This window comes from Opisthocomus hoazin, chromosome 7 (genome assembly GCF_030867145.1).
Source record: "Opisthocomus hoazin isolate bOpiHoa1 chromosome 7, bOpiHoa1.hap1, whole genome shotgun sequence".
Classification (NCBI taxonomy): Eukaryota; Metazoa; Chordata; class Aves; order Opisthocomiformes; family Opisthocomidae; genus Opisthocomus; species Opisthocomus hoazin.
In genome coordinates this window covers 57,237,081-57,254,845 of record NC_134420.1, presented here as the reverse complement: position 1 = coordinate 57,254,845, position 17,765 = coordinate 57,237,081, and the positions used below count along the sequence as shown (strand labels likewise).

Below are 17,765 nucleotides of genomic sequence, written 5' to 3'. Positions count from 1 at the left end.
CCCATGGTTCCTAGGGATATGACTCCCTGGCTCTGCTGGATACCTCTGCTCTCAGGTGTACCACAGGGTTTGCTGCCCAACCGCCCTCTTGCTAAGTCAGCAGAGAAAGTAGGCTGATGATTGCAAAGTTTTACATTGTAGACCTTTTACTCGCTATTCTAACTTTGTCAAGCCACTGTTTTGTATGTGTCCCATAGCCTGAGAGAAAGGTACCATAAATGCCTACATATGCACTTCCTTAAATAGGCACTGAGTTCACCTTCAAATAATAATTAAATGAAAGAAAATATTGTACTGAAATAAAATGACAGGTCATATTTTAGCTGTCTTAAAATTCATAGCTCAGGTATTTTCTAGGGTATTCAGCATTAGTGTATGATTTATGGACCCTGTACACTGCAAGGTCTAGTTTCAGCAGCAGGAGTGAGGTTCAGAGTGTTGGTTTTGTTTGATAAAATGAGGCAGGTGCTTGCAGGGGGAAAACACAGAGGCTTGTTTAGGGAGGGTAAAAAGTGGGATGTGGGGCTGTGGTGAGCTGCTATGTGTGGAAGAGCGTGTCCCATGGTGCAGGGGTGTATGTGCTGCTGAGCAGGGCATAGCCCCACACCTCTTGCCCAGCCTGTTTTGTGCCACTCACTCCCCCGAAGAGCAAGGACTGCGTAGTCCTCCACATGGCCATCTCCTGTGAGAGGCACTGAGGCTGAGCATAATCTAGTCCAAAATCATTACTAATTGCAACAAAACAATGCTTTTCCACGTGGGGAAAGAAGACACAACAGTGTCCTAAACTTATTAATCGCTTTGAAGTGGATATTCACAGCATGGCTGATGGCAGACAGGTCAAGGAGATTATTAATCTCTTCTATTCTCCCTGACGCATTAGGAGGGTTTGTACTGAAATGGTGCCTTAATTCTCAGCAGATGGCTGGAAAGACAGTAATTACTCAGAACATAAAGTGAGATGGTGGAAAAGCTGTGTTAAAAAGTACTATTTGAGAGGGGGACACTCAAAGGGAAGAAGGTCTGCGGGGGCAGATTTGTGTGTCTTTGACGCAATTCCTTGATGTCAAACCAGTTCAGCACTGCAAAAGGGGCCAACCCCTAACAAGTGCCATTCAGCAAGGAATAGGGTCTTCATTGGGAAGACCTGGGAATGTCACTGAGGGCAGTTGAAAGAAAGACAAATTTCAAAATTTTGGAAGACTGACGAAAAGACAGTCACATTGCAGCATGATTATCTTTTCCGCTGACTGAATGTTTATGCTTATCAACAACAGGACTGGCATCTACTGCTGAGCACCACTGTCCAGGTCTTCTGCCACCTCTAAACAAAGCCCAATGTCCCCGTGTGTTGTTCAACCTCTATGCTTAATCATCTCTCAGTGGTGAATTTACTCCCATCCTTGGAATGAGGTTGCAGATGATCTACTAATGACAATTTAAATACCCTGAGCAACCAATCTTTCTGCAAGATCCTATTTCTTAACCATCAAGACATGAGTTCGTAGAATCACAAAAAGGATGAGGTTGGAAGGGACAGTCTGAGATCACTGAGTCCAAGCTCCTGCTCTAACAGAGTCAGCTAGAGCAGGTTGCCCAGGACTGTGTCCAGCTAGGTTTTGAATATCTCAGTAGATGGAGAGTCCACAGTCTCTCTGAGTTCTTGTTGGTTTTCTTGTGTTCTTTCAAAGCTATCACTGTTTATTAAACTGAATGTAGCTGTGCTTGATGAAAACTGAGTGCTAGTACAAGGAAAATGAGTTGTTCCTCGAAACGGTATTGAAATCTGGGTGTCGGTTGTGAAGCGATTTCCAGGGTAGTATATCTGAGACAAGCTGTTGCACAGCTTTACAACTTGACCCAAGCCCACTGGAGATGCCAGATGGATGGGGTACTAGTAGTTGGCACTGCCCCGTGTTTTTGGGTGCATTAAGATGAAGAAGGGTTGGCCTCATTTTTTCAGTAGAAAAGCAAAAGTATTGCTACTACTTTTTAGCAGGTTTATTTGACAGATCAAGGGCTGATGAGTAAAGTGGATAAAATAGCCTTTCATTGAGAGAGATGGCTGAGCCAAGCCGTGTGGGCAGTGATGTGCAGGAAAGTTTGCTTTGCTGTTGCCTGTGCACTATGTGTAGGTTGTATAAGCAGGAGGATCTGCTCTTCATTGCTGTCAGTCTGGGATTTTTATAAGCACTACTGTTTGCGTAACTGTTACAGGGCAGGATTTCTCTGTCTCTTTTAAGTTACACCAAAGTCACATTCTGCTAGGGAGAAAGTTTGCTGTCATAAATGGATAAAATGCCCTACTGTTTCTCGTAACCAGGAACCCTGGAAGCCTTCAGGAGGCTTTAGCCTTTAGCATAAAACGAATGATCCAAGTGTTTCACAGAATACTGTCTTATTCATCATTTTTCGCTTGTTCACTCCTGATTTGTGATGTATTGACAAAGATGCCAACAGAAATCTGTAGAGCATTATAGTCTGTCCTGTGATCAATTAGCTTTGTGACCAGAAACAAACCTGCCACATTTCTTTTTTCTGCTACAGATGAGGGTACCACATCGAATGGGCAGAAATCTTGCAATAGATTCAAGTACTGTACAGTTACTTCCTCAGTGGAACTCTGTAATAGCCACGAGTGGATTTTACAGGCTCGCGCCAGAATGTAGTGCTCATGCTGGTCTAATTGTGTTGGTTGAAATATTCCTGATTTACCCCAGCACAATGAGAAGATACAAGAGAATACTAGAGCTTTAAAACATATAGGAGAGTTGCTAGGTTTGCCGTGAGATTTTCATTAAATTTTTTCCTGAAGCCATAACTTCTGAAGAAATCTGAACAAATATGAGATCAGGGTTCTCTTCACCTGCTAGTCTAAAAACTAACTTTAAACTCAAGACTCTTTACATATTCAAAATCCTACCAGGCAAAGAAATAAAGTTTTCTTAGAAATTCATCTAATTTTTAAGATAATCATAGTTTTTACAAGCTGACACGAGGGCACTTGTGGCTGACCCTGCTTGTGAAAAGCCACAGCTGTGGCTAAGATGTAGCCGGCACAGTGTGCAGGGACATTTGAAGAAAGTTTTTAGCTTGATTATCTGGGATATCTGAGCTTAGGACTGTGTTTGTTACAGCCTGCAAGAACCCAGCAGCAGCACCCTGGGATGCCTGGGACAATCTTTTTTATGACTCGGGGGAAGTTGTACCTATGGTAGTGGGGTGGGGGTATAGATCTGTCACTCCAGTTCTGTATCACCCAGAAATTCCCTCTACACAAAAAAAATGGCATAGGAACCTGCTGGGTGCCTTAGTTGCGTCCTTGTCCTTTCCACAGAGGATTTTAAGTGCATTTGGAGTAAAAGCAGTGAAGCCTGATTTCTCCAGTGGCTGAACAACTGCAGCTCCCAGTGGGTTCAGCAGACATGGTGGACTTCCAGGAGCTCTAAAACCCCAAAAGTTGCAACAAGAAAGCCATAAAAGTATGGGAATGCCCCAGCAGTTCCCACATATGCCCCAGGAAGGCTCTGTCCACGCTCATTCTGCTCCACCTCAGGGTGACAAGAAGCCAGACCTGACCATGGAGCAGCTGAGCACCAGTCGGTCCCCCACCCATCACATGCATCCAACCACTTTTGGGATGCCTGGGACTATTCAGCACACCTCTCAGCCCTGTGTTCATGCCCTGGTCCCTCCCAGTCTCTACCCTTGTTTTAAACAGAGCCTTGGTTCCTCCTTCACCCCTACGTTGCCCCAGATTTGACCCTGCAGAAGATAACCCCCTTCCTGCCTGACCTTTCAGCCCACTTCTGGCCAGCATCCTTGGCTCAGGGCCACCCTTGGCTCCCCTAGTTTGTGGCTTCTGCTGACTTGAGTTTGATGCCGGGCTCTAATGTGGACTTCTGCGTGCAGAGACCCTGGGCAAAGGCAGAGCTCAGGGAAGGGCAGGATCTGCACTTGGACACGCTTCCTCCTATGCAAGGAATCTCAGCCAGAGGCAACGAGGCATCTGACCACAGCAGTGTTACTTCCCACTGTAATTTATATGCATTAGTTTCACACCTCTGTCTAATTAGTCACAGCGTGGTGTGCAAACAAGACCTCAGCTTTTCCATGCCATAGATGAGAGCAGGTGTTGATAAAGGAAGGCTCGGGGTGCTTGTCCACACCAGCTGGTTTTGGGGATCCCCACCACTCTGAAGGGAGGTCACATCGCACACAACCCAGCCTCGCTGTGCTGTTTGCTGCCACGCAGCCACTCTGCCTGGGGGAAAAGGGTGCGGAGAGGGTCCCCTTTCGCAGAGCTGCGATGCCTCTTGGGCACCCATCAGTCGGCAGCAGCCGTCCTCGAGCCCCTTGCAGCTGTGCTGCCACCGCTTGTGTGGCTGCACGGTCTGATTGCTCTGTCCTTGCTTCTCTGCACCCCCCATACTTACTGCTAAATATTTATCATGCTGTGGGGTTGCTAAGCAGCACACAGCTCCCCGCTCGGCAGAGCCACGAAGGCGAGACACGCAGTAGGTCCGCGTGGGCAGAGCGGGGGGAGAAGATGGCACTTGCTGGGGTGGTCCTGCTCAGCCGCATGCTTACCTCGCTCCGACTCTGGTGTCCCCTCCGTTGGCAGGCATGTGGCCGTCCCCTTCAGCATGGCTGGGCTGGAGAACAATGTTCCTGGTTTGTCCAGCTCGGAGAGGTGTTGGCTACATAGCCATGTCAAGGGGCGTTTGTGGAGACGAGCTACCCTAACAGCATCGCAGCATCCATTCCCCAGGCTAATGCCAGGTGATGGACTAAAGCGCCAACGGGGGGGGTCTGGTGTAAAGGGTCTGATCCCAGCTGTGTGCAAGGCAAGAGTGGGAAAACGGGGTCATTCCTCATTCTGGCCTTTGCCTTAGCCCAGCCATACAAAGAGGTCCCACGTGGAGAAACGGTGCCACCTTTGGTGTCTGCTTTTTGAGGCAGTAGCATGAAACCTTATGAAAGGTGTGAATACTCCCAAGCAGCAGGAGCTGCAGGCTACTCTGGCTGTTCTCTGCAGCTGCTTTGAGCCCTGGGCAGTCTCCTCAGTGTGAGCCTGGCTGAACTCAAATCCTTTCTCAGAAATTGCTCCCAGTTACAGTTGTCTAAACACACTTAGCTCCCAGACTGCACCAAACCAAATCTTTGTGTAGACATTAAGGTTTGCAGGACTTGCTGGTTGCTCTGCATCTGTGTGGATGTTCCCACTTGCACTTCTGCAGTATGGGAAGGCTGGGACCACCCTGTGCAGTCCACTTACACTGGGTTTGCATTTATCCTGCAAAGAGAAAGGTATGGCTCTGCAGACATTTGTTTGTGAGTGGAGAAATGCAGAAGCAGCTGCTTGGAAATCAGTGGTCTTACTCTAGCTGGTGACAGAGACAGATTGCCTCAAATACAAAGTGATCTAGGTAGTTGCAAAGGTCGGTTCATTTTGCAAGTTTTTCTTTTCTTCTCAGTTCCTTGCATTTGTTTGTGTTGCAGACACTCTTCTGTTAAAAGACAGTTCTGTAATGGAAAAATCTACAGAGAATTTTGGTTCATCTGCACAGAAATTAACCATTACTATTTAAATAATTTTGTGAAATTCTATTTAAATGATTCTGTGAAATAGCAGTACCCTTGTTCTTCTGTATGGATCAAGTCTATCATTCAGGTTTGTGCCTATGTTTGCCGGGGATCAAATAGCAAGGTAGTTCTCTACATTCATCTGGGCACAAAGTAGCACAGAAGATCAGCTTTGTTTTGTAGAAGGTCCAGTGCCTAAAATGGCAATATCTACAGTCATTTGGCTGCTGGGGACATATCAACCTTCAGAGACGACGCGAGAGCAGTGAAGAGCAGCCCTTGCTCATCTCCTCTCTCTGCCTCTTATCATTCCAACCCCATGTTTTTGCTGTGCTGATGGCCACCCAGACCCAGAGCCCAGGGCACCAACAGCCAGCCAGTCTGCAGCTGTGGCAGGGGATTCCTGCACCTTTCCCTCTTCCACTTCCCCCTCCGATGTAGAAGTTTTTTTGTAAGGACGTACATATTGACAATCCCAGGCTGTTTCTGCATTGCCTGGCAGACCACAGTGCACCATGAGCCAAGCTCCATGCATGTCCCTTAGCTGCTTACACTGTTCTGTGGCAGGACAGGCCTCAGAGGAGCAGGCGTGTGCCCAGCTCATCCCCAAAGGGCACTGTCAGCATGTAGCACACTGCCAGGCATGGCTGTGGGCATGGCCATGCTCCAGACATGGTTTTGCTTTGTTCGAAGCAACGTGCCTTCATTCCATGCATTTCATATCTTCTTTTTTTTTTTTTCATTTGGTGGCTTTTTGCCAGGCTGGAAGGCTGGTGACCTGAGGTCATTTTTTCACATGAGGCCCATTCATGTTTTTCCTTTTGTCATCAAAACATATCGACAAAGTATTCTGCACTGAGAACACCCAATGGATAACGTCAGCTGTAATATCCCTCCAGTCAATAAAACCTTTTAAAGATCATTATAGGGAATGCAGAGAATGGGTTACAACATGAGGGGTCACTGAAAGTTCTTTTATCAGTTATGTCAGTTAATAGTCCAATATCCCAATAATAAAGCTGCTTCTCTTCCTTCAGACTGGTTTTGTGAAGGAGCATAATTCTGAAGTTAGCTTAATTGAAGACCTAGTAAGAAATGTGATTGCATCACCTTAGCCTCCCAGAGGCAGATCTGCCTTTGTAACATCAGAGCAAATCCTCCTCAAGTCCACCAAAGTCTGTGGAATTACTCTGACTTTGCACTGCTGAAAATAAATGAAGACTAAACTCCACTTCTTAAATTTCACATGTGGCTCAGCAATCTATTTCAATTACTTGCAGTCTGAACAGGCGAAATCCTCCCTTCAGATATACCCGGAGCACCTTCAGCCGGCTGGGATAGATGCACATCTACAGAGAGAGATCTGCCCACCCCATTTTGCACCCGAGTGCACCAGCTCCAGGAACCTCTGAGTGCTGATGAATGGCTGCAGAGCGGGCTCTGTATGGGTTTTTTTTCCTTGAGAGAAGCACTCAGCAAAGGCTAGGTCTTCAGTCTGTGCATAGCAAGTGGGATTTGACTGTGACAGGGGAGTGTGAAACACCCCAAAACAGAAACCACCTACATGCCTGCAGGGCTTGCTTAAATACTCTCCAGAAACTGGTCAGCTAAAAATGGCTGTGAGGGAGAGCTGAATTGGCCCTAAATTACGGGCTTGAAAATTCCCATGTGCAGAGGCAGAAAAGAAGAAACTCTCCTTAGGAGATGGTATCCTGGGGCTAGATCAAAGCCTGTTGGTGCAACATGACTTGCAGTGCTGTGAAAGAAGCTTTCCCAGTTCGCATAATGGTCGTAGCACATGCGCTTATACAGATCTTCTCCTCTTCTCCCCTGCTCCATGTATGAGAGAGACAGAAAAGGTCTGATGATGTTAGAAATTGTATGCTTACTTTCTCTGGTAAATACTATTTATCAGCTGGACGCTAGTTTGATCTGGCTAAGGGTGAAGTACTCAAAGGTCTCTAGGGAAAGAATGACTTCTTCTGATTCACATAAGGCACATCTTTTTTTCACAAGGAGCAAAGGGCAATGCAGATTGAGAAAGGAGACCTCCATTAAATGTCCAAAACTGAAGGTAACCCAATATACATGTCCCGTCCAAACAGTACAGGTAATATCGTTCAGGTTACCTATAAGTCAAAAACATCACTTACTAGGATAATAAGTAATAAACACTGTGGCAAGACAGTTTGTGTCTTTTAGATGCTGCAATACCTGCCAGACTGGAGATGGAAATACAGGGAATACAAGTAAAAGCCTCGGGAGACTGGGAGTATTGATCACTGGTCCTTGACCAACATAGAGCAGTAGTGAGTGCGTTGCTGAAAGTTGTGCAGATGGAGCTGCTTTTTATTATAACTGTAAAACATTCGCTTTGTACATGGGATGTAGTCGAGCCGGTAACCTCTTCCTATGAGTAACGAGTAGTATGCAGCTTGTTTTCTGGACAGAGAGATGGTCTACACATGGCTGTTAACTAATTTAATACAGAAAATCTAAGGTTTCAGAGAATTTTCATAATTAGGGTTTCTTCTTTGATTTCTATCTTTATGTTGTCAAAAAAAAAACATCCAGATACTGAATTTTTGTGATTCCTCTGAGACAATCAAATGCAGAAGTCAGAATGTGATTCTCCTTCCATGACTCTGAAAACTATCTCCAGAGAAGTGTCCTTCTGTAACATGAGCCCCATATGTCTGGGCTGTAGCGCCAGGCTGGCCAGCCTAGGTTAGTCATTAGGCAAGGCGCATGGTGGGTGGCTGCACACAAATTTGATGGCTATGTCCCAGAAAACAACTGTTGTCAGTGCACTGAGCCCCTCTAGCAGGAGTCCTGTTCACAAACCAGTCTTAAAATGTAAGTTCACTTCTTCAACCGGTTGCTGTCACAGGAACTGATTCACCTCTGATGGCTGATGGCCAACGTGAATCAAACAGCTGTTTGATGGACACCCATGGGACTGAGATGTAAACAGCCCCCATTCATCTTCTTTATATTCTTATAAACATTTACATTACTGGGAAAGATGATCCACTAATTGAATAGCATTACAAAATTTATTCTTCCATTGCTGTCTGCTATCTGCTAAATAAAGATGTTTTTGAAGTGTGACTGTAGCCCACACATCATCTTGTCTGGGCTTCCAGCAGCGAAGTCTAGCCAAAAGCTCTAAACATAGCTGCCTTCAGTACTGCTAGCATCCTAGCCCAGGAGATGAAGCTGAGTGAAAACATACCTACCAGGTATTTACCCTGTTTCTTGGACAACTTTTGTAACCCAGGAGGGTGCTGCTGCGGTTGGATCTCTACTAGTATATAGGTAGCTTGGATATTTCTGCTGTGGACTGGGGACACATCAGGATAGACCAATCCTATGAAGCAAATGGTTGTGCCGTATGAGACCCAATTTTATTGAAAATCATTAATTTTTATGTGTTGATCGCTAATGAAATATTCATCAGTGTGGAGAACAGCTTTGAAGTTGTTGCACGTATAAGTGATACATCCTCAGCTCTCTGATTTGCCTCTTCCCCTCTGCTGCTGTGCTGCAGGGATCGGTAGGCGCGCAGGCAACCAAGTGCGTGCCACTGCCAGCACAGGAGCGGCGGGCGAGCCGCAATGGTGCTTGCCGGTGGGGTGGGCGAGCCATGTCGATGCTCAGTGGTGGGGCGGGCGAGCCGTGTAAATGCTCGTTGGTGGGGCAGGCAAGCCACAGCAGTGCTCAACAGTGGGGTGGGCGAGTTATGTCGATGCTCGCTGGTGGGGTGGGTGAGCCATGTCGATGCTTGCCGGTGAGGCTGGTGAGCTGTGGCAATGCTCGCTGGTGGAGCAGCTCGCTGGCTGCTTATCTTTCCCCATAACACAACCCTGTGCTGTGACACGCAAAAGTGGGTCTGCCCACAGAACTCAGTAGCAGCTTTGTTGGTGGTAGCAGCCACCTCAAGGTGAAACCACTTTGAGAGGAGAGACAAGTTCTTTATGTGTTACTAAAAGCACCTTCGTGAGAGGAACTGAAAACATGAAAGGATTTTTGGCACAGGTACCTTGTGCATTGGCAGAGGTACAGCTGTGCAAAGGCAGTACAGAGATGCCTCATAGCTTTCACTGTCAGTAAAATCTCTTATCAGTTGATACTGATATCCATACAATGCAATCTTTTTTATATTTTTTTTTTTTTTGCAGATGCCTTTTAAGTATGATTTACAATCTTGTGCCACAGCTCGGGAAAGAGTGGAGTTGCACTGTGGTCTTCTGAGCACTGGGCACCTCCTCCAGCTACGCACAGCAGGGAGGGCAAAGTGGCCTCTCCTCCTCTCACTGCATTTTAAAGGAGGAATGACACTCTATTCTCATTTTGTAAGAAACAGAATAGTAGGTGTTACCTTCAGAGGATAATCCAGGGCAGCAAATCCCAAGTGGAGGCAGGCATCTCCTGGCAGTGCCGAGTCATGTATGGGGGCCCCAGAAGGAGATGAATTTAAGATCCCCTCATTTATTTGCTGCCAGTGCAAGGCCACCCCCACCTATCTTGGCTGGGTTTCCGCAGGACCCAAACTTCCCAGATGCTGGCCATGGTGCGCTGGCACTCAACAGAGACATTGCTACGGAGGTAAGCAGTAGGAAACAGGTTTGTAATGCTCAGGATTGTCTTATGAAATCAGGTTTTATGCTTAACTCTCATCCCTTCCAAACACAAAGCACTTTGAAGAGTATGAGCATGTGGATTGTGTTGTGTCTTTTAGATTCTGTTGCAGTTACTCTTCTGGACAAAACTTTTATTTCTAGCTGATCTTATTCTCCTCAAAGCTTCAATAAGCCTGTAAGTAACAAGGCATAATAAAGTCCTGATTAAATACATAGTCTTCTCAGCTTTTGCTTGATTTTATCTGAGAAATCATATGTAGAGATTTCCTTAAGTGCCCTAAGTGTGTACAAGTGAGACACAAGGTGAAACCCTCCCCTAGTACTCTACCACACAACTGCCTTGCAGACAGTAGCTCTCTGCCAGATTTACACCGGTATTCAAAGCTGGCAGGGAGGGTTTTGTCAAATAGATCAACTGAGTTTTGTAACTAGACGTGATCAAGGGCCAAAAACTGTCTCTCCTCTAAGAAATTTTTAAACACAACTTAAGAATTGTGTTTGGATGTGCGCCATTTTGTCGACCTTTACAGAGGACTCTGCAGAGAAGTGGCACAAGCCAATATGACAAGCCAGTATGAATTTATTTGATAAATAAGATTTATAATGTGAGCAGAACATCATCTGAAATTGAAGCTTGACTTGTGAAATACGCTGTTAAATGGCTGTTCGATGCTTTCTTGATTTTAGGACTCATGCAAATTAATGCATGCACGGTGGAGAGGGCATTATGGACTCTGACGCATCATTTCAGGCGTGTACTAAGCTGTACAGAGGTGCATGTACCTTTCCTTAGCAGATGTTTGACGTGAAGAGTGCACCGATTTGTTTGCTAGACATCAAAGAACAATGTGTAGCAAATCATGCTGTAAAGCAATGCAAACCACTTGTTAGCGAACAGCCCGTTTTGCCTGCCACGAAGTGAGTATGTCAAATACAAATAGTTCCCTCCTCATTCCCTCACTAATTTGAAACACTCACCAATGAAAAGCAACCCTAGAATGGAAATGCATAAATACAGGGCCACTGCACTTCAGGTGAAAGAGGGCCTGGAGTATTACATGTAGGAAGATCATGCATAACCTAGCTTATCAGGCAGAAAATAGGAGAAGAGGGTTCCCCTTGGTGTGTAAGAGGAGAACTTGCATGCTTAGGTCTCAACAGTCAAGGAAATTTGAGGTAAAAAAAAGCAAGTGGCACACAGAACTACTGCCACAAAAAGATCTAGCGCCCTAATGCAAAAGGGCAGTTCAACAATTGCAACAGGCCAAAATGACTTTGCATAGCTAAATACCTAGGTCAGTTTTAATCACTGTGACAAGTGCATACAAGTCTGCCAAGCCAGTGATTTAAATGGTGTAACTGAGGCAGGTTTGTCCCCAAATCCATGCCTGAGATGCGTGTGGAAACAAATTGAGTGAAGGAGTTCAACAGAGCAGTCTGCAAGCCTGAGCTTTTGTGTCTGCCAATAAATAAACAAATGCCTCAAATAGCCATTTCGTTGAGACCCAAGAAAGTAGTTGCTCTGTTTTGCTGGCACTAACCCTGAGCAATTGATAAGGCAGATGCAGAACACTGATAAAATCTCTATTCCACTCTTTGCAGGCTCTCAAAAAACACACTTTCAATGTATGCTAGTGCCAGTGGTGTAATATCACCAGCAACCTCTCCAGCAGTGTCTCCAGAGACGGTCTCACCATGGGTGGAGAGTCTCCGAGCCTCCCAGTTCTGTGCTGGGAGACCAGCCTGGGGAGGGGAAGGAGCAAATGGCTGCTCTTGGGAAGAGAAACTGAAGCACAAAAAAAGGAGGAGGAAATGAAAAAGAGTTTCAGGAGGACTGAAGAAGTCAGTCTTGAAATCACTTCTAGAAAAAGGAAAAAGGGAGAGAAAAATGAGAGGAAGACATTTTTTAACATGAAGAGAGAAGAGGAAGGCTAGACAGGGAAGGGGAAGGGAAATGGAACTGCAGAGGTGCAGAAACACATAGGAGACCAAAAGAAAGAAAGAATAGGTTAACAGCAGACAAACAGATGGCAAGTAGAAGTGGCCGAAATGTCTTCATTTTCTAATCATTCATTGTCAGGGTTGGAATGGGGTGGGGGGAGGAAAAAAAAAGGAAAATTTTTGAAAGCAGCAGAGAAGTTTAAAGACAGCCACATAATTTTTCCTGCCCAGGAAAAAATCAGAGAAGTATTGCCATCAGATTCTCCATTCCTCTTGTCAGGGATGTGGTGGGATGCATGTGTGCTTTACAATGCCATGAAAGACAGAGCCGCAGGAGCTTGTGTCAGATACAGACAGGCACAGCATGTTAATGGCTGAAAAGGATTCAACAAAGCTCTTAGTCTCCCTTTCCCTTCCATTTCCATTCTCTAACACCTGGAATCGCAGCTAATATTAACCAGCCTTAACTCTTACCAGCCAAAGAGCTGCGTAAGATATCACTATCAGAAGTGTTGTGTTTGAAATTACAAGCAAAACAAATTTATCTTCTTGTAATCATTCCCCATAAATCTTTCACTAATACTTTGCTGAATTTAAATGTCATTAACTATTTTTTATTAATTGTTGTTTGTTTTGTCAAATGATGTCAAGAACAATTGCACAGACTGACTGTTGTATTACATTTGTTTATCTGGTCCTCTTTTTGCCCTTAGAAGCAAACATCTTAAACTCAAGGCACTAATGTCTGAAATATCTGTGTGGAAAGCACAAAGCTTTTTCCTCCTACTATGTGTACAGCTTCAGCTTTAAATAAAGATTGCACCATTTTTGAGGAGAGAAGTTGTGGGGGAAACACATGATGTTACATGGACTTATGCTCAGGTCTTCCTTTTCAGAGTCACTTTAAAATCCCAAATAAGATGATCAACTGTGATGTGCAGATGCTTGTTAGATTTCTGCACTAGTTAGATGTCTCCTGAATTGCCTCACTCTTGGCATTGGTGGTCCTGGCCTGCGTTACCAAATAGTGCCAGTGGCCACCAAACAAAATAAAAAGGGATCCTTCAGTGGTTGACGCTGAGGGACTGGTAGATCACAGCAAGCACTGTGTTTCACTAACTCAGACACCTAGAACATGAGGATCTGTGTCTGAGCTAGGGAACTAGTTTTCCTTCACAGACAGTGCGGAGCAACATGAATGCCTTGGGCGCAAAGCATCTGACTTATTTTGGGTATCCACTGTACTGAACTGTGCTTTGAAAGTACCTGTTTCTCTTCATTGACTGTGAAGGTAGTTTGAGATGGTCACCACAGATGTGCGTATCTACACTGGTCAGATGAGTCCTCTTCTAGTGACCAAACACAGTGGTTTTATGATGACTGGTGAGTTGGGTCCTCAGTGGACACAACTGGTCATCATCCCGGTCTGAATGACGTTGCACTTTGAGAAGAGAGGCCCAGGACTGCCCCAAGGCAGAATCTGAGCCAGCACCCAAACCTCTGTTCCAGGCATGAAGGTGGTGGTGGAGGGCTCTCCTTCCAGCAGCCTTTGTCTCATGCAACATGCACGCCTGCATCTATCTATACACAGGCTAGCACGGGGAGACCAACAGCCCATCAACATGGCTTAGGAGCAGACTCCTCATCTTCCAGGTGGATCACGAGGCTTGACAAAATTTAACTGCTGGTTTGACCTGTGTTCAGAAAGGGAAAATAGAGATGAAAAGTTCAGTGTTATGATGCACCTTTCATGTCCTTGCTTTAAACCTGTATTGACAAAGAAGATGTTTATCTCTGTTCTTTCTTCTCCCTCCACCCTGCCTATACATCACCGAACCTGGGATCACCCAAGGAAACCAATGAGAAAAGAAGAGAACGGAACCAGTCAGGCTGAATATGCAATGACCTCCTCCCAAAACAACAGAACAGTTGATAATAATGCGGTTGTATAATCCCCGAAACCCCACCAAGGCGCAGGAGGTGGTGAACTGTCAAAGCACACACATGGAGTATGCAAGGTGGGTGAAATAAGGCAGCGAAAGGAGCTCTGTGGCCAAGGACTTCATTTCAGAAATAGTGCACGCATCAGTGATTCGGAAGAGAAAGTCAGGCTGCTCTTCAGGCTTGCTGCTTCTCCAGGGAAGGATAAACTCGCCCACCCAGGCTGCCTGGAGAAGAGGCCTCGAAAAGGCACAAGCATTGCATGCTGCATCTCGTGAAAGCGATGTCGCGATGCCTCCTACTTCTTCTTCTTCCTCTCTTCCCCCCACTTTTCAGTTTGAATTGAGTGTCCAAAAAAAGCTGCTTTCGAGGAGAAGGTGATCTGCCAGAGTGGCAGCAACTTATTGTAAGTGGGTCTGAGGGTCACAGGTGGGAGGTGTCACGTACATGCTTCTCCAGCCTCTGAAGTTTTGTGTGCTTTAACTTCATTCTTATTACTCTCATTATTTCATTGTTAAAATAGGAAAAAGAATTCTGTTAAGCCATCAAGCAACCAAAAATTGCATGAACTTGTGACTTATCCCAAGAAATTCATCTGTGGTCTGATGACTATGCAATTTCCGTGGCTGAAGACTTTTCAGACGAAAGAAATCAAAATGTAAGATTTTAGCAATTAGCATTGCTATTGAAAGAGCGGTATTATTGAGGTGCTTTGACCATTATTACTTCATAATCAGCCTCCTTTTTTGCATCACACTTTATTTTTTATCATTAAAAAGTTCTTCGTTTGTGAAATTGTACACATTTCTCTGTGTTTGCATCACACTGATTCCCCAGGGAAACCCCTACAGGACAGATGTTCTCTATATCTTGGTGTGAGTATTTGGGCAGGATTGTGTTGAAAGGACTAGCAGCCCTTCAAAGTCCTCTTCATTCACTGATTAGTGCTGTTTGCTGAAAGTGTCAAGTCTCCTGAACTGACCCACCAAGGACATTGTAGGTCTGGCTTGGGCGACCACTTTTGAGGGTCTGGTAAGCTGGTTGTGCCCATGTTAACTCAGTCTCTGCCTCCCCTGGGCAGAGACTGCCAATCGTGCCAAATTCAGCATAATAGCTTAGTATTGTATTTTCTGTGACGTGGATTGCACTTAAAGCAAAGCTGAAACCACCCAAATTCATTTCACGTAGGGTCTCAGATTACACTCAGTAAGTAACCCTTAGGATAAAGGCAATGAGACTAGCCGAGATGCTGGTCTGTTCCCCACCTCCTGAAAACTTTCCTTCGTGTCACACCTCCACATGTATGTCTCCATTTACCTCTGTGCTGAAAGTAGTGATGCAGTGAAAGACAAATTTCCACCCTGGCTACTTCTCTGGACGTCAGGCTTCGACACCACTTGGTCTCCATGTCTGAGTAAGTCCCAGGCACCAACCCAGTTGCTCTCTGGGACGTGTCTGCATGCCGGCCGTCACATCCCTTGGTACTGCAACACACCGATGCTTTCAGTTTTATATAAGGATGTGCCTGAACTGCAGAAATCAGACCTTGATTTTGGACACATTCCTGTCTGCAGTTGTTCTGTCAGTGGGATGTAGAGTTTGGGCTGGTGGTAGAGGAAGATGACGTTCTGCAGACCTTCCCCAGAAAAGCTCCGGGATGTTCAAATCAGCAGTTTCAGCTCAGGCCCATCTCTAGTTTTCTATTAACTATTCAACAATAGGGTGTATGTAAATCTAAGTACCTTTTCAATGATAAAATGAAATGCTGCTATATACTGCTGTTGAGGAACTCATGGAGTTATTAATTTAGCTTCTTTGTCTGTCATCACTATGTAGAAGTTTAGCTACATAAAATTATTTTTTAAAAGCTAGACTTCCTTGAGAAGTGAATACAATTACAAAGTGAAGGGAATAAGTAACCCTTTGCCCAAGAGTACGATCATTCCCTGCCATATTCATGTTGTGTGCTTGCACAAGACAGTGATATGTTCTTGGATCCAAAGTGGAATTAAAATGATAGAATTTACACTTTGAGCCTAGTATCCCAAATATTGATTGCCTAAAGCACTTAACCCCTGAATACTATAATAAAAATATTGCAAGTATATTTCTAGAATATTTTTTAATCTATAACATTTATTTTGGTGTAGTTACCTATGTTTGCCTTTCTTTTTTTACTCCAGTTGTTTCTGCCTAAACGTGGCATAGTTTGAGACTGGTTGCATGCTTAGCTGAGAGTATAAAGTGTGAATGCAGAGGAGTTTAGCATGATACAGGCTCAGGATTAGCACTTTCACCTAAAGGTTGTTGATTTTATTTATTTGCTAATACAGCTTTAAAGCATATTGTGTAAGGCCAAAATCACAAACGAGATGTGTAGCTCATTATTTCCATCCAAATGTGTCTGGTTTTGCAAGAAAAAGTCTAAAGAGGTGGCCAGCAGACACTGTCTGATTTTTGGTGATGTCAATGGCAGAATGTCTTCACTAGAGAAAACCCTGGTCCATGACTGGCTGGGTAGACGAAGGGAGAGCTGTGGATGTTATCTACCTTGACTTCAGCAAGGCTTTCGACACAGTCTCCCATGATATCCTCCTGGGGAAGCTGAGGAAGTGTGGGCTGGATGAGTGGTCGGTGAAGTGGATAGAGAACTGGCTGAATGGCAGAACTCAGAGGGTTGTCATCAGCGGCGCTGAGTCTAGTTGGAGGCTGGTGACAAGTGGTGTCCCTCAGGGGTCAGTACTGGGCCCAGTCTTGTTTAACTTCTTCATCAACGACCTGGATGAAGAGTTAGAATGTACCCTCAGCAAGTTTGCTGACGACACCAAACTGGGAGGTGTGGTAGATACACCAGAAGGCTGTGCTGCCATTCAGCGTGACCTGGATAGGCTGGAGAGCTGGGCAGAGAGGAACCTGATGAGGTTCAACAAGGGCAAGTGCAGGGTCCTGCACCTGGGGAGGAACAACCTCATGCACCAGTACAGGCTTGGGGTGGACCTGCTGGAGAGCAGCTCTGCGGAGAGGGACCTGGGTGTCCTGGTGGACGACAGGTTAACTATGAGCCAGCAGTGTGCCCTGGCTGCCAAGAAGGCCAATGGCATCCTGGGGTGCATCAAGAAGAGTGTGGCCAGCAGGACAAGGGAGGCTCTCCTTCCCCTCTACACTGCCCTGGTGAGGCCTCATCTGGAGTACTGTGTCCAGTTCTGGGCTCCCCAGTTCAAGAAGGATGAAGAGCTACTGGAGAGAGTCCAGCGGAGGGCTACAAGGATGGTGAGGGGACTGGAGCATCTCCCCTACGAGGAGAGGTTGAGGGAACTGGGCTTGTTCAGCCTGAAGAAGAGAAGGCTGCGAGGGGACCTTATAAATGCCTACAAATATCTGAAGGGTGGGTGTCAGGAGGATGGGGCCAAGCTCTTTTCAGCAGTGCCCAGTGACAGGACAAGGGGCAATGGGCACAAACTGAGGCACAGGAAGTTCCGTCTGAACATGAGGAGGAACTTCTTCCCTCTGAGGGTGACGGAGCACTGGAACAGGCTGCCCAGGGAGGTTGTGGAGTCTCCTTCTCTGGAGATATTCAAGACCCGCCTGGACAAGGTCCTGTGCAGCCTGCTGTAGGTGACCCTGCTTCGGCGGGGGGGTTGGACTAGATGACCC

The 17,765-nt window shown here is 45.7% G+C and overlaps 1 protein-coding gene across 3 annotated transcripts in view; it reads left to right on the top strand.

Moving 5' to 3' along the window:
* PRIMA1 (proline rich membrane anchor 1) overlaps positions 1-16,840 on the top strand; it is a 52,630-nt gene extending 35,790 nt beyond the window's left edge. Inside the window, exon 4 of one of the 3 annotated variants that reach the window (XM_075426540.1) lies at positions 14,023-16,840. In XM_075426540.1, coding sequence (XP_075282655.1) covers positions 14,023-14,122 — 100 coding nt within the window. In that variant the 3' untranslated portion in view covers positions 14,123-16,840. Of the gene's footprint in view, positions 1-9,767; positions 10,026-10,916; positions 10,968-14,022 lie in introns of those variants that run through there. The other 2 variants (XM_075426543.1, XM_075426542.1) reach the window with 2 other exon arrangements.
* The last annotated feature ends 925 nt before the right edge of the window (positions 16,841-17,765 follow it).